This window comes from Panthera leo, chromosome C1, assembly GCF_018350215.1.
Source record: "Panthera leo isolate Ple1 chromosome C1, P.leo_Ple1_pat1.1, whole genome shotgun sequence".
NCBI classification, from domain to species: Eukaryota; Metazoa; Chordata; class Mammalia; order Carnivora; family Felidae; genus Panthera; species Panthera leo.
In genome coordinates, this window is record NC_056686.1 from 16,509,088 (window position 1) to 16,532,341 (window position 23,254).

Here is a 23,254-nt window from a genome sequence, read left to right on the forward strand (position 1 = left end):
GTATTCTCATAATGTGCATGAGGAAATAGAGAAGCCAAATGATTTATAATAACTTTATAGCAAGTCAGCGGGAGAAGGCTTCCATTCTCTGAGTCCCCGTCTGTCACCTTTATGTGAAGTCGCAATTCTGCACTGTGGCTGTGGCAAGGGATCCAGACCCTGGGCGTGAGGATGTATCTGGGCATGAGAATGTACCTGGGCATGAGAATTTCTGGGCATGAGGACGTATCTGTTTCCTGGGAGTGGAATGAGCTCTTCCGTACTTGGGGTGGCCTGGTTAGCAGATGGGTAGTCTGTGTGATGAGAACTCTGTCCTCATTCCTCAGGGGAGAGAGACCACACTGTGCCATCAGCTGTGTGTGTGCCGCCGTCTGATAGAGGGGCTCAGACCTCTCACCCGGTGTGTTGCAGATTGCTTGTGGTTTAATGTCCTCTCCCAGATCATATTCCCCACCACGTGCCTTGCAATGTGATCTTGTTTTAGGAATGCCGTGAATGTTTGGTGCTGTTTCTAATGGGTAAACTCGTGTATGTTTCCAGGGAAAATGTATGCCTGCCAGTATTGTGATGCTGTGTTCGCCCAGTCCATTGAGCTGTCCCGCCACGTGAGGACCCACACCGGGGACAAGCCATATGTCTGCAGGGACTGTGGCAAGGGCTTCCGGCAAGCCAATGGCCTGTCCATCCACCTGCACACCTTTCACAGTACGTACCGAGATTGTGGAGTGGATGTCAGGCACTGGCTCTGAGAGGGCTCGTAGCAATCATGACAGAAAGTGACACTCCACCAGAGCCAGCCCCGTTTGCTGCCTCCTCCTCCCCTATTCTCCTGCAAAACCGAGTCCCTTGTTCCTATTCCAAGAAAAATCCCATTTTAACGTGTCATCGTGTAACGTCCAGGCTGTTTCCTTGTCTCCTTTTTAGCCCACCTGGTACTGCTTGGCTGACAAAGGCAAATTATGCTTGAAGGAGATCCTTGATAACAGGCTGCAGAGCACCAGAATATTCCCATTAGTCCACCGAGCTTCTCTTTCCACGCCCCCTCCCGCCCCCACTCATCTCATAGCCCTACCCGCCTTCCCCATTGGAGCGGCCGGACGCTGTCTGAGCTCATGCACACCGTTGTACGTGGTCCCTGCTCACGCCGCCCTGAAAGCCTTCTGCCCCGCGTTCTCTCTCCAGGGCTCCCCTGGCCACCTGGTCAGTGGGGTCTGCCCCCATTTTTGTCCCCTTCTGCCGGCACTGATACAAAGACGTGCTACTGTTCGACACACACATAGGAGGGTACGGAAAACTCCGTCCTCATTCCGGCCTCGGGAGATGGCCAGTGTGGTGTCTGGCTGGCCACATTGCGTCTTCTCCAGCAGCAGGCGTGTGATCGACACCGTGTCCCCGGGAGTTAGGAGGAGCTGGGCTCTCAAATCACACGGGCCTGGACTTGAATCTTGACCCTGCCGTTTTCTTCCTTGAGACCTTAAGCAGATTTCTTTACCTTTCTAAGCCTCCTGTACCCCTTCTGTACATGAGAGAAAGGGATGCCGCCACCTTGGATCGCTGTGAGAGTTAGTGAGGTATCCCGTGTAAAGCGTGACACAGAAATGCTCACTAAATGCCAGATGTTATTACTGGTGATGGAAGCAGCCCTCCCAGATGCCATTTGTCACCGTCAAAGCCGGTCTCTCTAGCACGTCATGCACCCTGCATACCCTTCTCCCTTCTCCCCTCCCCACCTCTGTTTCCCTTCTCCCCTCTCCTCTCCCCTCCCTGCCTCTGTTTCCCACGCACCAGTTTCTAGCAAACACAGGGCCTCACAACATGTACTTAATGTCGACCCATGCAAATCTGTTATCTGCCAGTTGGCAAAGGACATTGTTGGGGCTCCTCTGTGCCCAGCCCGGGGCTGGACACCGTGGACGATGCAGGAGGTATACACAGGGCTGCCCCCTTCCCCCAAGGTGTTCCTGGGTCCCCACGTCCAGCTCGTGAGGCTCCCAGATGAGTGAGATCTGGCTTGGATCTAGTGCCATCATTTTATGTCCTTTCAGCCTTTTTGAATGCCATGCTCCTCTGGTCTCCTTTTCCTGGTAGCATTACCGGGGAGAGGGGTGAGGGTGGGACCGGTCAATCGTCAGGACGCAGAGGACCCCAAAGACTTCCGGGTCTTAGGAAGCGTCCCCGGTGGCAGGCCAGCATCCAGGCCCCTCTCCTGAACTGTTCCTTACCTGTGTCGCAGGCCCGCATCGTGGCTTGCGGAGAACCGCTTCAGAGCGCCCTGACAGCAGCGTCAACTGAGATTTCAAGAGCTCATGTCCACAGGGAAACTAGTTGATGACACCGAGTGCTGCTGTGCGTCCAGATTCTTGAATTAATCTGACTCGGTGCACGTGTAGGATCGGCTCGTGGGCAAAGGATGAAAACATTCTGCTTTCCGTTGCTTTCAGAAAAAATAAACTGAAGTTTCCTGCCAAAGCGACAGCACGCGTTTCCTGCATCGGTGCTAGTTCTTGTTTGTGAGGCCTCGCTGCAGAGTTGGCATGTCCAGTTAAGCAGGTGGCTCGGAGCAGGGCCACGGGAATGAGAGCTGGGACTGTCACCCAGTTCAGCCATTCCCACTGGTGTCACTGCGCAGGCAGTCTGTAAGCCTTGCTTTTCCTAATCTCTAAGATAGGATGATAATAGATCCCACTCGTAGGATTATTGGAAGAAGGGAGTTAATATGTGCAAGGCACTTAAAACATGCCTGTCGCATGGCACTCATTAAACGTTGAAAATGTTTTCTTTCTTGAGTCTAAGGCGAGGAGCGAGGAAGCCTTCTTCCTGTCAGTCATGTGCTGACAATAAAGGAGATAGCATATGCTCCGGGGAGTTTGTTGGAAATCTCTGTAGAAAACGAGAAAACTCAGCAATGCCCACCGCGAGCAGGGAAAGAGCAAGGGCACTGCTCCGTGCCAAGTACTTAAGCGGAATTTAACTTGTAGGGTGTAACGTGAGGAATCGGGGTGAACCGCTTGATGCCGCGGGGGTGGTTAGTACAGAGGCCTCGGGGGAGTCCCTCCTCCCGGGACGAAGGCAGGGGGCAGTCAGGTGACCACCGCACTCGCAGCTGGTGCTCAGCGTCTGCGGCCGTGCGTGACGTCTGAACGGAGTCCGGCACCTGGAGCTGCACACGGCCCGCGTCTCACTGACTCACTGACTGCTGCCTGTCGTTTCTTTTCCCCTCCGTCTCTTCTCACGATGTCCCGTGGCACCAGACATAGAAGATCCCTACGACTGCAAGAAATGCCGGATGAGCTTCCCCACCCTGCAGGACCATCGCAAGCACATCCACGAGGTCCACTCCAAGGAGTACCACCCCTGCCCCACGTGCGGGAAGATCTTCAGCGCCCCTTCCATGCTGGAGCGGCACATGGTGACCCACGTCGGGGGGAAGCCCTTCAGCTGCGGGATCTGCAACAAGGCCTACCAGGTGACCTCAGGCTCTGCCAGGAGCGCCTCCCCCTGTCCCCAGGCTGCCCTCCCTCCGATCTGCCGGGAGCCCTGGAGACGCTGATGTGGCCGCTTCCCGTGAAGGATGCAGCTTGTAATTACTCAGACTCTCGAGGGTGATCTGGTCAGAGTAATGCTGTTGGGAGCTTTAATTGCCGAGCTTTAATTCCTACACCTCTTCTCTCAGGTCTCAGCCTTGTCACGAACCGAATGCTGCTTTTTCCCTGCGGACATTCACACTCTGTGGAACCCATTGACCCTGTGTGTCAAGGGATGTGAGAGTGACGATGGCTGCGTAACACTGCCTGGAACTCCCTTATCTAGCACAATTACTGGGTGGTGGTTGTTGTGTAACTCCCAGGGAAGGGGGTCTGCTTTTTCACCTTCGAATTTGGTATATGATTAAGGGGAAACCCCATATGGAACTAAAAAGAAGCCACATACGAGAAACTCAACTCTAAAACTACAGAGAAAACGGTGGTTCTTGTGACAACTGTAAGATTTGGGTATACGGAGAGAAGCACAGCTCAACAGAAATGGAGCACTAACTTTGTGCCGAGCTGGTGCTGTGACGTCAGGGTTACAGAGCTGAGTAAGGCCTGGGCTTGGCCTCTAGGAAAGCGGAACTGTAGGCACAGTGTCTCGGGGCTCTTCTGGAGCCCGGAAAGGAGGAGCAGTTGCTCATGGAGCAGGGACAACAAATGCTCCCGCTCCAGGAGGGTCTCTGCTGCTTCCCTGGGCCTCTGGGAGGCAGTGAGATACAGCCCACACACTCCAGGTGGAAGGCCAGGGTTTGAATCCTGACCCTGCTCTATACTAAATCATATGACGTTGGGCAAATCATTTAGCCCCTCTGTGCCTCAGCTTCCACCTCGCTAGAAAGGTTCTGGCCTCTCTCTCATAGGCTTGTTGTGAGGGGTGAGAGTTTCTGAAGGGCCAGGCTGAGCCCTGCCCCATAGTAGCCTCTTGGCAAATACACAGGTGCCTTGTTCCCCAGCCTTTCCTCTCGCATGGGCTCTCAGTGTGACAGGTAAGAGTGTGGGTCTAGACCCATAAGCTCATTTGTCTCACGAGGGCCTGGTGAACTCTCCAGCTTGTTGGAACGTTCCAAGACTTAACATTTGCCGTATTCCTTGCAGCAATTGTCTGGTTTGTGGTACCACAACCGGACCCACCACCCTGATGTGTTTGCCGCTCAGAATCATCGATCTTCCAAATTTTCATCGCTCCAGTGCGGCTCCTGTGACAAGACCTTTTCCAACACCGTTGAACACAAGAAGCACATCAAAGCAGAGCATGCAGGTGAAGTTCGGGTGCCTGTAGACGGGGTGGGAGCTGACGGGCGGAGTGGCTAGATGACAGCATCCTGAGCTCTGTCCACAACCCCAACTTCCGGGGCTGTGGTGTGGTGTGGCAACTGCCTTCGTTCTGTCCCAGCACACCACCGCACTGGCCCGTCGGTAACGGTAAGCAGCAGCTTGAGTGGCTGTGGTTTTCAAACCCAGAGGCGTGGAGCACCGTAAGCTCCTATGGGCCCCTGAGCGACAGTGGCTCATCATGGTACCCGGGAAGTGGTGGACGGGCTTGGGTGGACTCCTGACTCCGGCGCTGATCGGCTGCATGACCTCGGCCGGTGACCGCTCTCTTCTGAGCCAGATTCCTTCTCTTCAGAAAGTTCTTAATACCTACCTCGCAGGTCAGTCTGCGGGGTAATCACTGCGGGCTTGAAGCATCTCCTGTGTGTGAGGCGCACGCTGAGCTCTGGTGGGTGCCTTCTCCTTCCCCTCTCACGGCAGCCCTACTTTCCTCCGGGCGGCCCGTTCTGATCTGGTGCTCTTTACACTAGACCGCACTGACAGGTTGTAGGCACGAGGTTCCCCGGGGAGACGCTGGCTAAGTGTTCGCCGTCGCTGCCACCCCCAGCCCTGTGCCTCTCCGGCCCGAGAGGGCCGTCCTCTTGTTTGTTCCCAGCACCTGTTTCCTTGTGTGCCCCGCAGATACGAAGTTCCACGAGTGTGACCAGTGTAAGGAGCTCTTCCCCACACCGGCTTTGCTGCAGGTTCATATCAAGTGCCAGCATTCAGGTCAGTGCCCCTTCCACGACGTTCCTGGGCCCCGCCGCCCGGGGATGCTCTTCTCCACCGTCCGCGGCTGTGCGGTGTGTGGTCCAGGACCCTTAATCAACGTGTGCCTCAGTTTCCTCATCTATCAAACGGGGACAATCGTAGTGCCTCCTTCCTCACGGCGTAACTGCAAACTGAATGTGTTCGTACCCAGGGAACACGGGAGGCGCGACCCCGGTGGGCATCCCTCAAGCGCCACTGTGGTTATCGTAGTCAGGGCCGTGTCTCATCAGACCTGAAATGCTAGTTTTTAATGAGCCATTAAGAAAGAAACACTGCTGCCAATTAAACTATACTTAGTTGTCACTTAGAATTTGCAGGCCATTCTCAGTGCCGTTTGGGACTTAATGTGACGGAGGCTGTACGCACTCCTGTGTGTGCACGTCGGGAGGAAGGTAGACAGAAATTACCGTGAGCAGCCGCTTCTCAGAGTAGCTCTCAGTTTGACCGCCAGGGCATGTGTCGTCGTGCGTGATGTCTACTCCGCATCAGCACCACTGGGGACGGATACACGCAGGCCGTCGGTGTTGGTCCCCTGAGCGTTAGGGAAGACTAGCCCCTTTGTCCTGCTGTGGGGATGTAGCTGAGCGTCCACCGCTTACCGCGTCCCTCCTCAGCCATTTGGTTCCTGTGAGCTAGCAACGTGCGCTGCTCCCGTCTCGGGGGTTTCCTTCGAAGCCCTGGACGCACACTCCGCAGGGCTTGGTGCCGCCACCTTAGACGTCCGTCCCTGTGCAGCCGTTGGTAATTGTACGTCACCCGCCGCCTGGCCCGCAGCAGTCGTGAGATGCCGTTGGCTCCGTGTCAGGGATGTTAAAACGTGCCTCTGGGACCTGATGAAGTGTAGTATCGTCCGCACCCTTACCTGCAGTTGAGTGAAGAATGGGCTTCAGCAGAGGCACTTGGAGCCTGAATCTGGTGCTGTGCTGCAGAGCCCCTCACCTGCGTGGGGCCCGTTCCTGTATCTTTCACGTCGCGTTCCTTTTCCTAAAGAGGATCCCCCAAAGCTACAAGCTTCAGGCCCCTCAGAACCTACATCTGCGTCTGCACCTTGATCCCGGCCGCGCGGCCTCTCCCCTGTGCCTGCTCTTCCTTCTCTCAGTCGTTCCACCCACAGCCCGTCCTTTGTGTCCCCCTCTTCCAGGGTCGCAGCCGTTCAGGTGCTTGTACTGTGCGGCTACTTTCCGCTTCCCGGGAGCACTGCAACACCACGTGACCACGGAGCACTTCAAGCAGTCAGAGAGCACCTTCCCCTGTGAGCTCTGCGGGGAGCTCTTCACCTCGCAGGCCCAGCTTGATGGCCACTTGGAATCTGAACACCCAAAGGTGACGGGCTCTGAGACTCAAGCAGCAGCCTCACAGGTGGGGCAGGTGATGCTGGGGCCTTCGGATATGAGGGTGCTAACACGAGGTTCCTAAGGCTTCTCTAGAGGCAGCTCTGTCATGCCACCCGGCCTTTCTCTCCGGCTCCCAGAGGGTCCCATGAGTAATTATACTCACGACCAAGAGGGCCTTGTAGAAGAGTCTCTCTGGACCTCTTAACCAAACAAAACAGAAAATTCTAGTCTCCTGGCGAACACATGCAGATGGCTCCTGGGTAGAGGGATCCTGGAATGAGAATTTCCACAAGCACAACAAGCTTGGTTTCTCCTCATTCACACACTCCCCATCTTCTGCAAAACACCCTGGGGTACGGCAGGAGCTGCGGGAGGCCTCAGAGAAGAGGGGGTGAGCTCTCTGTCGGGACCCCTGCCGTTGAAGCCTGAGACCAACCACCTTCAGGGCCAGAGACACCTTCGAAACACATTGGGTGTGTCAGGGCCATTCACCTTTCCCGGGGGGAAGCTCGCCTCTTCTGATGTTTCAAAACTAAGCTTGCTCCAGCCCCTGTCTGTGTCCCTGGTCCTCTTCCTGCTCTTCCTGTCTTCTCCAGCGAGGGTGGGTAGAGGAGGAAAAGAAACCCAGTTCTGTCGATCGTCTGTGGGTGGACTGGAACGGAAGCATTAACTGCTTGAACGGTCCTGCTGTCCAGCCCCACAGATGAGTCCTTTGTGAGCCGTGTTCTTACGGGCCTCTGTGCGAGCAGAGACCAAGGCAGGTGGGCAGGCTCCAGGGAAGTCCCTGCTGCTGTATCACCCACGATGGCTCTGCTTTGATCTTTTTTATATACTAGGATTTTATATACTAGGATTCTTGGTAAGTTATGATGTCTTATGAGGAGGGGGAAGAAAAAGGTTTCTGTTGCTAAAGAATAAGGAGAAACAGTTTGAAAACTGCTATCCCGGGTGATTTTTTATTAGACCTCAGAATTAGTCCCCTCATCCCCACAGCACAGACAGGTGACTGAGTTTGGCCTCCCCTGCTCTGCCCCCTCAGGTCTAGCGCTCTGCTCCTCACTCCGGGCTGATTCTCAAGAGCCAGGGCAGCGGTGCCCACTACGGGCTCTCTGGTTTCAGAGTATCAGGGGGCACCAAGCTGTCCCGAGCTCCACAGGCCACGAGCATCAGCGTGGAGGTCCGGGCGGGAAATGGGTGTTTCGCCACGGACTGGCTCTCCCTGGGATGGGAAGGCCGTCTGGAACAGGTGACCCGGATTTGGAAGAAGTCCGTGTGGCCTTAGAGGGGGGCTGCCAGCCTGGGGAGGCAAACGAGGGAGCTGACGGAAGTCACATTTCCTCCACTCGTCCCCGCTCCCAAGTTCTGTAGCCACACAGCCTCCAAGGAAGGCTCTTTGCCTGACTAAGGGCCAGAGACACCGCCTTTGGCAAGCCAAGGCTTCCGATAAGTCTTTCCGTTTCCGTGGTCAAGCCTGAGACCGGCCACCTTCAGTAGCATTCCTTTCAGTGGCGCTCCCCTCCGCAGCGTGATCCTCGAGACAGGAAAACCCAGTGTAAGAAACTGAGCCCGTGTTCACCGGTGGGTAATCACAGAGTCCGGGCACCCTGAGATGCGTACTGAGCTAAATTATAGCAATTTAGCACACGGAGTTATTTAAATTGTTTGCCTGCCTTCTCTTTTGCATCGCTGCAGTGTTAGACTTGCCTCTTCCCATTAGGCACATGTAATTGCTCTCCTCAGGTGAAAACATAAATATCATCATTACAGCATGAGACGAAAACCACGTAAATTCTGGGGAGCCCACTGTGGACACTGCCCAGAGCGGTCTCGCGGTCTTTCCCTTTCAGGTGATCCAAACCCCAGAGCCGGCGGCCCCGACAGAGCAGGTGATCACCTTGGAGGAGACCCAGCTTGCTGGGTCACAGGTGTTTGTGACCTTGCCGGATTCACAGACGTCTCAGACCAGCTCTGAGCTTGTGGCGGTGACCGTGGAGGATTTGCTAGATGGTACCGTGACCCTCATCTGTGGCGAGGCCAAGTGAGTGGCTGCCCATCCAGGGGAGGGCCCTGCGTTTGCCGCAGAGAGAACGCTCCGCAGCTTTGCCCTTTGCCCTCCGCCCCCGGCTGGCCCGAGTAGTGGGCATCTTAGCCTCCACCAACCGGAACACTCTCACTTCGGTCTCATAGAACCAACAGTGCTGGAGTCATCGGCACCGACACCGCTGCCCTTCAGAGGGGACGGGCCTACTGCAGTGGCCTCTGTGATGAGCAGTGGGACGGGAGCTGATGGCCAGGGCACCAGAGAGGGGCTGTGTGCCGGCAGCCTTCCCTGCAGAATGGCAGGTGCCTGTGGGACGGCGGTCACATATCGGGGGCAGCCTTCCCTGTGCAGAATGGCAGGGGTGTGGGGGACAGTGGCCCACAGATCGGGGCTGCCGGTGCCTTCTGGCCGTCTAAAAATGAGAGCAAAGCACAACGGACCATCCAGAGACCCCCAGGCTGGTGCACACTGGCCTCTTCCTCACCCTGTCATCCTCCCATCTGCTCGGGAGGCCCAGCCCACTCCCGGTGGACGGGGAGCGGCGTGTTAACGTGGGAAGGCCTCGCTTCCATGCCGAATCCCACCTCGTCAGGACCGTCAGCCCTTCCCCAAACGAGGCCTTGCCGTGTTTCTGCGGGAAGCAGTCAGTGTGGGGCCGTCCCGCTGCAAAGACAGTCCCTGCCTTTCCAGGATATTTTCCGTGGTGTTCTGTACCTGAAGGCTGGTTCCCGCAGCCTTCCCACATTCCCCTCACCCCTATTTCCAGTCAGAGCGGGAAATGTCTACGTGGCCCGCAACCCTCGCTCCCTCATTCTGGAGCTGGTGTTACGGCCAATGAACCAGTGCCGGGCCGGGTGCGGTGGTGCCCGTGGTTGCCCCTGGCTCTTCCTCCGGCCCCGCTCCCCCTGCCTTGCGAGGGGCCTGTCGTCCGACTCTCCAGGCTGCCGCTGTTACCGCAGGGTCGTGAGCCTTTGGAGTCTGAATTTCACCAAGTTTTTTATGTGCGGTTCCTAAAATATAATCTGATAATTAATGGTTTGTGGAATCCGTTATGAAGTGCAATTAGATGGATGTAGGTTCCCGCCGTTTGGAGGGAACGACTAGCATTTGTCTTCTTTCCTCGATGCCAGGAGGTCGCAGTCTGCTAGTGCAGTGTTTACACAGCAGCCAGGGCTCCCTGCCACGGCGAGGGGCTTGACCCCCCGCGGAGGTAGTGCCCAGTTGCGTCGGCCCCCCGCGAGCCCACGCCTCCTTGCCGAGCACATTTCGCGTGACCCCGTCCGAGCAGGGGCGGGGGGTCGATTTGGGACCCGGTGAGGACTTCACCGCCTCCGCGCCCCGCTGGAAGGGCGGAAGGCGGGGCCTTGCCGCTGACCGGCGCGTTCGCTGCGGCCATCTGGCCGTGCGCGGGCGGTGAGGTCCAGCGCAGGCCTGTGCACACCAGGCAGCTAACTGCTCCTGCCTCCACTCGTGTCCTCGTTTCGATATGCAAGTCACTTGAGCTTGTCGGCTCAGGGATCTTCCCATTGTGGAGTAAATGAAGTTTTCAAAGGCAAGTCCTCAAAAGCCAAAACCTGACCAGAAGATGGTGCTCAAACCCTTAAGACGTGGCCTCCGCGTGAAGCCCTCACTGCTCCTGCCACGGCCGTCTCTTCTGAAGGTTTTTCGGTCCCGTGGGCCGTCAGACCGGGAGAGCTCTCGATCTGCAACTGGCAGAGTGGCACCGAATCGCCCCTTGGGACCAGACGAAACCCTCCGGAAGAGAATGGAGTGGCCCGTGCTTACAGCGCCACGGGGGCCAGCCCGGCGGATAAGAGTGCCGCTCCTCACGAGCCTCGGCGGCGGCTGGGGATTGCAGCGCCGTCAGAATCCCTTCTAGTCGGAAAACAAATAGAAACTTAATTGCTAAGGGCTCGTAGGGAAAAGTGATTTTTCTTTTTAAAAAAGTCTCCTGGTGAAGGAAAGCTGAAGTTTTTAAACCAAGTTCCAGATCTTTTCAAGTACCGAGAAATCCTTTCTCAGGCCTCCGGTGGAGCCCCACATTGTGGCACGGCACACATTTCCTCCAGAATCGCCAGACCCGCAGCTCACTGTGCTGGGAGCAAACAGAGGGGTCGGACGTGTGCTAGGTGCGCGCCTGCCCCGTGGCCCGTTCGGCAGGAGGCACGGACCCTGTGCCGCTTCTAGTCGACAGCGAGGAAAGGTGCGTCCTGAGTTTAGTCATTGCTCCGAGTGGACCTCTGCAGGGCACTGCGTGGCGGTGATTTTACAGTGTCCCTCCCCAAAGATGCCTAAGTGTGGATTTTAATTGTAGGAAGACTTTTTCTAGCTCTGCTGTTTTGGTTCTTTCCTCCCACTGCTGCCCGAGAGACCTTCTGAATGTCTGCCACAGAGGACATTGTCATTGTGCTCTCCTCGGTCCCCGTCACTTGCTTTCTTATGGCAGGGGTGTCTGTCTGCCTCGTTGCCAGGGCTGCGCCCCGCTGGCCTCCAGGCTGAACCCTGGCGCGTTTGCGGTGGAGTGGAGGAGCCTGTGGGCTTCCCGGCTGCGTTCAGTGGGACCGCGGACTTTCTCTGCTTCCAGAGCTCGTGGAGCAGCCGGTGAGGAGTGGAAAGGCAGTCAGATTCCAAGCTGGAGTCTGCTTCTGTGGGAATAATGGGGATCATTTATGGAACGGGATTTGCCATCCCAGGTAAGTGAGACGACAGATAGGAGATTCAAGAGCAAGGGTTGCCCGAGGAAGATGGGACTGTCCCAAGTACCTGAGCAGCACCTGGGGCCGGCAGGGCAGCAGAGGGGCTGAGGCAAAAAGCCTGTCTCTTCTGTCTCAGAAGCTTTATGTTTAGAAGCCTTTGAGCCCAGCGAGTGCCAGGGTCTTGTCTGTGCTGTGAATCCTGGGTTCCGTGATGAATCCTGGTGATCCATCCAGGGCTTCTGTGCGGAAACACTGACCCTCCTCTCCCACCAACCACGGGTGTTGGCCACATGCCCCAGGGAAGAGCTCTGATGGTCAGGTGCTGAGGGACAAAATGAGGTCCAGTCCGACAGGGCGAATGGGTTGGGGGGGTGGGGGGTGGGGGAGGTGGCCTACTCTGCTCATGGTTTTCAATAAATCAGGTGTACTCTCAGAATCGAGAAAGATGAGATGGGCCCTAAGAGTTTCTCACTGCAGGTGATGTCGCGGTCTCCACAGGCTGATGACATGTTAATGAGATGGGAGGGCTGTGCCTTTAAATCTCAATGTGCCTGAGATCTATGAATTGCCTAAGGGATGGAAGAAACTGGTAACCTCGCATAGAACGGTTGTAGGGGACAAGCAGCATTTCTATTAAATCGGGACTGGAAAGCTGGACAGTGACAGAGAAATTGCTGGGATGTTTTAATTATTCCTCCCAAACAAAGAACAGCAGCCTCAGCCCTGCTCCGCTTGGTCCAGTGTATCCCAGGGTCCCTTGAGTTGTAGGGAAGAAATGGGATTAACAGTAAGATTTGTGGGTCGAAGAGGGTATCGGAAGCAAGTTGATGATGATTGTTTTGTTGTCATGGAAAACCTTGGGGCTGGTAGGACTTGGGCCAAAGGCTCAAAGCACAGCCAGAACTCAGAAACTTCCTGCGCATACAGCTGTGCCTCTAAGGACGAGGGAAGCCGCCTGTGTTCTGGGGATCATGTTGAGAAAAATTATTTCCTGGGCTAATTCACATTGCGTCCCAACCGTGGAAATGTTCGTCGTTTCTCTTCCCAAGGCCAGCCACACCTCCCACCACGGTCAGGACAACTAGCCAGCACCTGGTGCTGTGTAAATTAGATTACAAACCGTTATTTTCATTTAACTTGCACTATTCTGTATAAATAAAATACGTACTTTGAAAATCTTGTGCTGCCTGAGTTTCAAATGGACTGTGATGTTACAGACCTGTTTCCTCTTTGGTTCTGGCCAGCTGTCAGATGGGCACTGGCTTGATAGGCCTGGTGTCCTCGGGGCTCTTGTGCCTTCAGGCCACACGAGCATGGCCTGGCCTGCGGTGGGGGGCGGGGGGGGGGGGCGGACGGATGCTGTCCTGTCACGTGGAGGCTCTTTCCGAAGCCCTCTTCCCAGGGAGCAAGTGTGCCGCAGTGTTTCAGAGATGGGCGTAGGTGCGCCACCTGGGTATGTCCGAGCTGTGCCACTTTCTGACTGTGTGACCTTGGGGGAGACACCCTCTCAGCCTCCCCCCTCCCCACTCCCATCTATAATGGGGGATATTGCCGTACAGAACTGTAGGGAGGTTCCAGGTCTGACTTTAATGGGCTTAGCGTTGAGACTGTAATTGTTCGCGAAGTCTTTCACGTGGAGGTCAGCCGGTCCCTGCGATGGCTGGCACTGAGGCGGGTGTCCATTCCTGCACCTTCATGTTTCTCTTCTCCCTCCCTCCCCCTGCCTCTCTCTCTCTCTCTCTCTCTCTCTCTCTCTCTCTCTCTGAACCCTCGGGGAACCTTATAACACCCACCACTTTTCATTTATCTCTTGAATCTCAACTGCCCCAAAGCACAAAGTGCTGAGCGGATGAGTATAAAATAAGCAGAAACCTTTTGTGGTAAATAGCTGAAAATGTCACGTTGCTGGCAGCCAACGAGGAAACCGAGAGGCCGCACACGGGCAGGATGTACCTCGTTTCTGCAGGAAGAATCAGCGTGAAAGGCAAGGGGAGGCGCGTTCTATCCAGAGGTCCTCTAAGGTCAGGTCAGCCTGAGGCTGGGGAAAGGCGGGCGGGCAGGGTGGCTCTGTGCTCACGTCTCCCGGGACAGTCCTGGAGTGGCTCGAATGGATCCCTGTCCAGAGCCCACAGGGCCTTTATGAAGGAGTGCCCCTGCCTAAGCGGTCTTTGGAGAGAGGCTGGAGCCCTCTGTTGTAAGCAATAATCCTTACAGGGTGCTGGGTGGCTCTGGATAATGGTAACGCACCCCTGGGCTCCAGCCACGAAGGTGAATGTGTGCAGAGGTGGGAAATGGGCCGAGTGATCCCTTGACAATCCAGTTATCTCCGCCCTGGGCCTGGGGGCTGCTGTAGGAGGCTAAGCAGCACAGTGGGAGGGGCATGGACTAACTAGACGAATGACCTTGGGCAAGGCCTTCCTAAACTTCTACCAGCATATAGATGCTTTGGAAATGATGTTTGCAACACGTTTAAAGAGCCTGGGGGGAGAGGGCAGAGAAGGGCAAGAAGGAGTACGTCCAACACATCCTTAAGGTAGAGGGCCTGGAGTAGAGTGCCGGGGTGCCCAAGACCAAGGTAAGACTCCCCTCTCTGGGCCGTACCGTGTAATCCCAGGGCCTCTGTCCCAGACCCAAGTGAATGGGGATTAGGGGGGGACAGGACATCCCAAGTGGAGCAGGGACTGTCGGAGCCCCTCAGCAGCACAGCCGAGGAGTCTTGTCTGAGCACAGGTGGGGGCAGCACCCAGTGAGAACCAGGGAGTTGGAACACGGAGTATGTAATGATGTCTGGTCTTCCCACCCTGCCTCTGGAGTGTTCTTGTTCATTGTTTCTCTTACCCTCCACACTTATGCTCAGGGATGTGTTTGGGTGTAAAGAGAAATGTAGCTTCTGGCTGCCTCTGTGTGAACTTGTCCTAGACCAAAGGGCTTCACCCTTCACTGAGAAATACTCCAGTACCCAAGGCTTCACCTAGAACAGAGGGTCTAGGACATGGGCAGAGAAACCAGGTTCGGGGGTGCCTGGCTGGCTTGGTCGGTAGAACACGTGACTCTCGACCTCAGGGTTGTGAGTTCGAGCCCCATGTTGGGTGTAGAGATTACTTAAAAATAAAACCTTTAAAAACCCACAACGAGGTTTATTTCTTCTTGTGAATGTTCTTTAGGCTTTATTCTTGTGCCCCGGTGCCATCTTCTGCCCTGTCAGTCAGTGCGTGCCCACTAAGACACCTGCATCTGTTTGCACACTTATCGCACCAGACGGTGCACTCAAGTGCTCGGTAGATGCCGCTTGTCTGGCTTGCCCTCGTGCCCCTCAGGGAGAAACCCCCTCCCACATCTCCCCCCTGCCAGCGAGGCTGTTCCCCAGGCCACCTGAGGGCTGGTCTATCAGAACATCCTCCTTCCTTTGTCCTCCGAGGAGAGATTAGCAGAAGGCTCAGAGCAGCTATCCAGGCCCAGAGCTCCCCAGCTGCTCTGATCAAACACCACTCCTGCCACTCTTCTCGCACTGGTTCCCCCAGGGTAGGCCAGAAACAGCTGATCAAACACATCAGGACAAGGTCAGTCCAGGGACCCATAGCCCCCTCCAGGGAAGATTTCATAGACCTGCCATCAGGAGGGTCTGATAAAAACAGGCAGGGGGTGGGAAGAGGGCCCACGGGGCTGGCGCACGACCGAACAGCTTTTCATTCCTTTTAAGGTCGGAACCTCTGTGCTCGACACAGGGTCCAGACCAAAGCCAGCACCTGCAGAGAGGCCGGGGCTGGAGCTGCCTGTGAGCCCAGGGAGTGTAGGTAAGACGGGGAACAGGGCGGCTGTGCACGCGCACGCGATGGGCTGAGACGTGTCAGGCAGGAGCGAGGGTGGGTTTGGGAGTATGGGGTTATCAGGTTGTCACAGGGTGACTTAAGATCCTCCCTCACTAAAACGTGACCCCTTCAAGGGCAAGAACCGTACATCATCGTTTCTGTTAACACACAGAGACGCACACGTGCACACAGTTAACCAGGCACCTCTGGTGTCTGATGGCAAAAGGTCTGTTCTCCCTGGAGTTCTGGGCTCTCTGAGGTCCTATTGTGGCCTCCGTCCCACGCCAGATGCTGTAGAGGTCGGGTCGTGCTAGGGACCGATAGTCATGTTGCCCAAACAGATTATGAGAAACGAGGACCAAAAGCATCCATGCCGGTCCAGACCTAAAGTACCTATAAATGCTGTGTTTGTCTCTCTCTCTCTCTCTCTCTCTCTCTCTGTTTTCTTTTACATAGGAGTGGTTAATATTTTTTTGAAATATTCTCCTAATAATCCCTGTTAAGTGCTTACTGTATGTAAGCGCTTGGGACACAGAGCTTTGTGTAATTTTACTTCCCTGGCACTGTGACGTCACTGCTGTTATCCCGTGTTACAGGCGAGGAAACCAACACCAGAGAAGTCACTTAATGAGTGACAGAGCTGGTGAGCAGGGGTTCGAACACAGGCGCTCTGACTCCAGAGCTTTTTCTTACGTGGACGCTATATCCAAGCATTTCTCGCCTGGGACGCCTGGCTGGCTCCGTCGGCAGAGCGTGTGACTCTTGATCCTCAGGGTTGTGAGTTCGAGCCCCACATTGGGTGTAGAGATTACTTCAAAATAAAACCTTTAAAAAAAAAGGAAATTGCCAAGCATTTCTTGCTTAATACCTAGTCGGCCAGAAAATATCTAGTCAGCTATACTACCAGTCCCTGACAGCCCGGCCTGCCATACCCGGACTGTTGTCAGAGGGCCTAGCAAGGCTCCCTGCCTGCTGTCTCCTTTCCCTTCCCTTCCCCCCGTCCCTCCCGAGAAAGCTAGTCAGGCCTAAACCTCTGCTTTTATCCGCTAGAAATGTGGTGTCATGCCCTTTGCCTTGGCTTTGGGACTAGCTGGTCTGTGGCCAAGGGCCCACCCCGGCTTCACCAGCCCTCAGTCAATACTTGCCACCTCAGTCCAGGCTCACTCCAGTCCCTGGAGCGTGGAAGGACAGTCACCTGACCAGCCTGAGCCCCGCAGGAGCAGCAGAGGCCTACACAGCCTGGCACAGGTATGCGAGGGTGGTTCCTGGACCCACACAGCTCCAGGAAGCATGTTGGCCTCTCTGACTTCCCCACCTCTCCCCTAATCCTGGGCTCCTAAAAGATAAATGTTTTCCAGAACAGCAGCCAAAGTTATTGGAAAGTATTTCATTAGAACACTATATGAAATGTGGTTCAGAGCCACCCTTCCGAGCTATTCAGATCTAAATTCAATACCCTGCTGTGTCGCTTGTTAGATGTGTGACCCTGGGTATTAGCTTCTCTTTACCTTGATTCTTCTTTCTTTTTTTTTTTTTTTTTTTTTTGTCTGTAAATGGAGGTAATAAAAACTCTTAGGGTAATTGTGGAGATTAAAGGTAACACATATAACGCTTTGGTATAGGTTATTGCATGTAGAAAGTGCTCAATAAAAAAATACCACTCGTGGGGCGCCCAGGTGGCTTAGTCAGTTAAACATCCATCCGACTCTTGATTTCAGCTCAGGTTGTGATCTCATGGTTCATGAATTCGAGCCCCACATCAGCGCAGAGCCTACTTGAGATTCTTTCTCTCCCTCTCTCTCTGCCTGCTTCTCTCTCTCTCTCTCTCTCTCTCTCTCTTTCTCAAAGATAAATAAACTTAAAAAAAAAAATGCCACTCATGCTAACAGGGGCCCCAGAGCTCTGGAGTGGTCCCTGCCCCGATGCAGAGACCCCACTGGTACTTCTGAAGCTCGGGCAAGGTGGGCTTCTGGGTGGGGGAGGAAGAGGGAAAAGAGGGCAAGCTGGACAGAGTGTCCGGAAGGCAGGGCCTCCTCAGCCGCCTCTCTCTGCCCCATTCCCCTGGAGTCATGCATGGCCGGGGCTCAGGAAACACCTGAGTGACTAGGTGAGCAGCAAAACCAGAAGCAGACCTGGGGTCTGGATGCCCGGGAGCCACACTCCTGCTGCTGCTTCCTGCTGCACCGCCGAGCCGCCTGGAGCTACAGCCTGCAGCCCAGGGGTGTGCCACCAACCGCAGGCCGACTTCTCAGCTCGGAGCACACCCCGAGGTCCTGGCCCTGTGGCCTCTTGTTCTGGCGTCAGCAGAACAGGGTGTCTCGGTCCGTTTGGTGCCTCCAGGTCTGTCCCCTGCGGGCGTGCCGGCTTGGAGCAGCGGGAGGGCTCTCGGCCGGTGGAGCGGGACTCGGGCAGGCGGAGCGCAGCGAGGAGACCGGGTGGCAAACGCCCGGCCCGGCGTGGCCTCCCTAGTGTTTGGCCTCCCTGAACGGGTAACAGCAGGCCCATAAGGCCCTACTCTTCGTGGCGCTCTGCCGTCCTCGGGTCGTTATCCGGCCTCACAGCAACACGGAAGGTTAAGTCTCTTCGTCATTACTCCTTTTGCAGCGAAGGAGCTCAGCCGCGGCCTCCTCTCTGGGCTCCGGCGTCCTCGGCTGGTCAGAGGTGGAGTTGCCGTCCAGGTGTCTGGCACCAGACGTGGGCTTTTCCCGCTCCACTGGGCTGCTGTCCCTTTTGTCACCGTGGCCCCCATACTTCAGAGCATTTTGAATCATTTGCTTGCTTGGCTCTGGCAGCAGTGCTCTGGGGCTAAAAGAGCATGAATTGTTATTTTGCAAATGAGGAAATTGAGGCTCCGGGAGGCGACCTCACCTGGTCACCCAGTAAGTCCGCAGCAGGACGGCAATCCGAGCAGCCCGACCCAGCATTAACCTGCACTTTGCAGGGAAAGGCACTGCTCAGCCCTCGCGGCCGGGGCGGGCTGAGCACTTCCATTCGTTGCCCTCTGCCTTGGGCCGGGCCGTGTGCACGTCGTCCCCAGCGCAGACATCGCATCCTGTTCGGGTCACCAGATGAGCCCTGCCCGATAGGATTCCCTGTGATGAGGGAAACGGTCTGTTCTGCACTGCCTGGTGTGGGAGTCATTGGTCAGATGTGGCTTTGACCCCCTGAGATGTGGCTAGTGTGACCGAGAAACCGAATTTTCTATTTTAATTTATTTCTTAAAAATATTTATTTATTTTGAGAGGGAGAAAGAGCACGTGCCTGTGAGCAGGGGAGGGGCAGAGAGAGAATCCCAAGCAGGCTCCATGCGGGGGGGGGGGGGGGGCTCGATCTCACAACGAACAGTGAGATCACGATCTGAGCTGAAATCAGGAGTCTGACGCTTAACTGACTGAGCCACCCCGGCGCCCCTACATTTTAAATAGTTGTATGTGGCTAGTGGCTGTCGTGCTCAGTGAGAGACATTCAGAAAGCGGCTAAACCCAAATTCAAGCCCAAGTCTGTCAGTCCCCAAAGCCTGTGACATTTCCACTGGTGCCCAGTGCCAGGAGGGACAGGCACTTGAGCGGTGGACAGTGTCAGCGAGGTCAGGAGTGCCTCCTTTTGTTCACTAAGGGTGTCCCTCGCCGTACGCGCCTAAGGCTCGCACCATCCCCGTTCTGTCCCCTCCTCCGCCGTCATTCGAGTCAGTGTCGATACCAGGGGCTCTCCCTGCCCCGTCGGAGATGCTGATTCTCTAGTGACATTACTTTTAGCCCATTTTGCAGGTGGGTACATTGGAGCTCAACAGGGTGGAGGAATTTGAGGTCAGCCAGCTTTTGCCGGAAGGGTCACCCTGGTGTAAACACAAAGTCCAGACCAGAGCTAAACAAATGAGAAGTTGCCACAGGGGCAGCCAGGAAACCCTCTGCCTACCCCATCTTTGAGAGGACACGGTCACACTGAGCGTGCTGCCCCGGGCACCAGCCGATGTCCACATAGAGTGAGCTGTGGGGGCCAGGCACACTCTCGGAGGCCAGGCTCACCTTCCTGTGTCGGTGGCATTGTGTCGGCTATCGTAGTAGAAGGTACTTGCCTCAAACATTTAAAAAAATTTTTTTATTTGATGTTTATTTTTGAGAGAGACAGAGTGTGAGTTGGGGAAGGGGCAGAGAGAGGGATTCACAGAATCTGAAGCAGGTTCCAGGCTCTGAGCTGGCAGCACAGAACCCCCCACGGGGCTCAAATTCAGAAACCGCAAGATCATGACCTGAGCTGAAGTTGGACGCTTAACTGACTGAGCCACCCAGGTGCCCCTCAATTAAACGGTTTTTTAAAGCATACTATAAACTTACACGTGATTTTGTTTATCTTGGAACTAACAAGATTTGTGGCAACGTGTCAGCACGTATGTAGAACAGAAGTCCTAGGAAAACTGGATGCATCGTCACCCACGAGCCGCAGGCCCCACCCCGGCGACTGGACCAGACGGCCTCTAAGGGCCCCTGTCTAGCAGTCTGTGGTTCCTTGCACAGCTCTGGTAGCGGGGCAGTCCGGGTTCCGGGCATCGCTCTGCAACCTGCACCTGTGAGACTTCTCCCTGGGCCTCGGTTTCCTCATCCGTGCTGGTGCTGCCCCTGCAGTGTTGTGAGCACCAAGCCCGGCCTGGGGCAAGCACGCAGCGAAGTACCTCATAACCACTCGTGGGGAACAGACGTGGGAGGAACTCCTGTCCTCAACGGGAGGGGAAACCTGTCCTCTTTGGGCCAAAATGCTGGCACAGGTGCTGAGAGTGGCACCAATGGGAGCCTCCTGTGGCAGCTTCCGTCCAGGGCAGCCCTGCCTCCCCTCACCTCAGGGAGGGCTGGGGCCTTGGAGACCGTGCCCCCCAGGAGCTGGCAGGAACGGGCGACAAAACCATCTAGGCCTAGGAAGAGGGAAGCTTTCCAGAGCTGGGGGGAGGCGCTGCCCCAGGAGGAGAGTGGGACACAGGGACAGTGGCCAAGCCATCCCTCGAGCCCTGGTCTGAAGCCAGCCCAGAGCTCAGGGACTGAGAGTCAGACGGTCACATGCCAACCCGGGTGCTCTGGCTTTGGGCAGGCCATGTAGCCTCTCTGAGCCCTATTTTCCTTGCCTGTGAAATGGGGAGGGTACCAGTACTTGTCCGTCCCTCGGGATTATGAAGTAATACCCATGAAGACCCCCGTGCGGTGCCGGCAGAGAAGGGACTCGGTAGGTGGCTGTGATTAGCTCCCCTGGGCCTGAGCCTGGAAAGGGCAGTGGTTGCAGGAGACTCTGCTTTGTCGTGTGGACTCTGGTGCCCACAGGGCAATGGCGAGGAGGGCGTCCACGCGAGGCGTTCGGCCCTGACCTTGCAGACGTCGTGGCCCTGGCACTAACAGGGGGAGTCTGGGCCCAAGGCCCAGAGTCTTGCAGGGTAGGCCAGCCTGGCCAGGTGAAGAAGCCCGGAACCCTACGTTTGTGGGGGCGTCCTCACCCCGCCACTCAGCAGGCCCGAGGAGCTAGGATTCCCTGGGTACCGTGGGCTGCCCCCTATTTCCTGGCCAGAAGCCTCCCCATGAGCCTTTCCAGGAGCTCAGGTCCAGGCTGCCAGGGGGCAGGGGGAGGTGACGGGGCTTCAGGGTCCCCCGTGTGGGGCCGCGTGTACCCCCAGCCAAGCACACATACACAGGGCCAGACTTACCTCCTGGCGGCCCTCTTCCCCACCCCCACCCGCGTCCTCTGCCAGATCTTCCCACCCTCCATGTCCCCGTCCTTCAAGGCCCATCCCAAATATCCCCCACTCCACAAAGTTGCCCCCGGTCACACCAGCCACGGTGCCTTCCGGACTCATCTGGTACCTTCTGCAGCCCACGATTCTGAGCATGTGGTAATCTCTGTTCATTTTTTTCATTGCCTTTTGTGTGTGTGCTAAAGTACAGCAAAAGAATTTACCATTTTAGCCATTTTTCAGGGCAAAATCCCACGGCATTGAGTACATTCACGTTGTTGCACAACTGCCACCACCATCCATTTCCAGAACATTCTCAGCACTTTATACTGAGACTACCCGCTAGACATTTTCAGCACCCCCCAAAAAAGCCCCAAGTCTGCTAGCTTCACTCCCAGCCCCCCTCCTCCCAGGCCCCGGACACCTCTCTGCGCCTCCTGTCTATGAATTAGTCTGTTTCTCACAGAAATGGATTGTACAGTATCGGTCTGTGTTCGTGTCTTAACCCTCCACAGAGCCCTGGGCCTCTATTGAGTGATCGAGTAAAAAGAGCAGGTAAAGAGGCCAAAGAACAAAGATCATGCCATGCCAGAGGCTTCCTGAGACAGGCATGGCCCCTCCACGCTGCTCTCCCATCCCTAAGCCAGAATACCTACCTTCCTTCCTTCCTTCCTTCCTTCCTTCCTTCCTTCCTTCAACAGGCATCAGTTGAGCACTTACTAAGGGCTAGACAGTGTTCTAAGTGCTACAGACACCACAGTGAGCAAAAGAGAATGAAACCCCTGCTCTCATGGAGCTCATATTTTAGTATGGGAGACAGACAATAATTGAAGTATATAGTATGCTAAATAATGCTAAGCGTCAAGGAGAGTGTTGGCAACATCAGGCAAATGTAGTTTTAGAGAGGAAGGCCAGGAAAAGCCACCTCACTTAGCGAGTGTCTTCAGGAAAGATCTGATGGCTTTGAGGGATTGGCTGTGTGTCTGGGGGAGACACCCCACCCCCCAGCAGGGCCAGTGCAAGGGCCCTGAGGCAGGAGTACACGTGGCCTGTCTGAGGAGTATGGAGGAGGCGATGTGGCTAGAGCAGGGTGGGCAAGGGCAGGAGAGGAGTAGTGGGAGATAAAGCTAGAAAAGTAATTGGGGTCTGGAGTATGTAGGACGTTCTGGGTGATGTCAAGGATCTGGTTGGTGGTGGCTTTGGGTGCGGTGCTGCGGTTGTGGGTAGAGAGTAAGTATGGGGAGAAGGGTGAGTGCTGGGAGATTGCTTTGGGGCTGTTGCCATATCTCATCACAGCAGAGTTGCTCGAAACTTGAAAATGAAAATGAGGCTGGGACCTAAGTAAGTTTCTGAGCGGCTTGTCAGCCAGGCAAGGGGAGATACGGCAGCCTGACCAGGGTGGTGGTGGAGAGGGGTCAGATGCTGACAGCAGAGCCAGTGGAATCTGCTGATGGACCGGACGTGGGGTCTCAGGGGAAAAGAGAGACCCCCCCCCCCCCGCCCCAAAGGGTGACTCACGAGATTTCTGTGTGCTGCGATGGGGAGAACCACGAGAAGGCAGGTCCCAGAGGGAAGACGGCGGGTTGACTTTGAGGCATGCTGGGTCTGAGGTGTCTGTGAAATGCCCGAGTAGAGATGGAAAGGAGGCAGGGGAAGCAAGAGTCTGCAGTCAGGGGAGTTAGAGGTCACTCTGTCCGGCATTCCTGTTTTGTTTCTGGAGGCCTACCTGGCACCTGACATCACCAGAGCTTTCCAGAGGCCTGGGCTGCAGCTGGGACTCACCTCCTCAGTGAGGGGAGGAGACTGGGCATCAGTCTGACCTTCCTTTGTCCGTCAGTCTGTCCATCCATTCATCCACCCACCATGCCCTGCACATCTTGGTCCCATTGATGACCTAAGAAGGAGTCCCCTCAACAGACTCACAAGCTGGTTACAAACTCTCACCCCCGGGCCTCCACATTCCTTCTTTGGCGTCTGTCTCTCCATCGGTAAAATTAGCTTGGACCGGACAACCTTCAAGAGACTCACCAACTCAGACCTCCCAGTACCCCA

At 55.7% G+C, this 23,254-nt stretch overlaps 1 protein-coding gene across 6 annotated transcripts in view; it reads left to right on the forward strand.

Moving 5' to 3' along the window:
* ZBTB40 (zinc finger and BTB domain containing 40) overlaps positions 1-13,918 on the forward strand; it is an 80,997-nt gene extending 67,079 nt beyond the window's left edge. For 3 of the 6 annotated variants that reach the window (XM_042948816.1, XM_042948820.1, XM_042948821.1), the window contains exons 13-19: positions 541-705; positions 3,252-3,466; positions 4,626-4,788; positions 5,484-5,570; positions 6,754-6,971; positions 8,794-8,984; positions 11,572-12,845. In XM_042948816.1, coding sequence (XP_042804750.1) covers positions 541-705; positions 3,252-3,466; positions 4,626-4,788; positions 5,484-5,570; positions 6,754-6,971; positions 8,794-8,984; positions 11,572-11,644 — 1,112 coding nt within the window. In that variant the 3' untranslated portion in view covers positions 11,645-12,845. Of the gene's footprint in view, positions 1-540; positions 706-3,251; positions 3,467-4,625; positions 4,789-5,483; positions 5,571-6,753; positions 6,972-8,793; positions 10,021-11,571; positions 12,846-13,571 lie in introns of those variants that run through there. The other 3 variants (XM_042948819.1, XM_042948817.1, XM_042948818.1) reach the window with 3 other exon arrangements.
* The last annotated feature ends 9,336 nt before the right edge of the window (positions 13,919-23,254 follow it).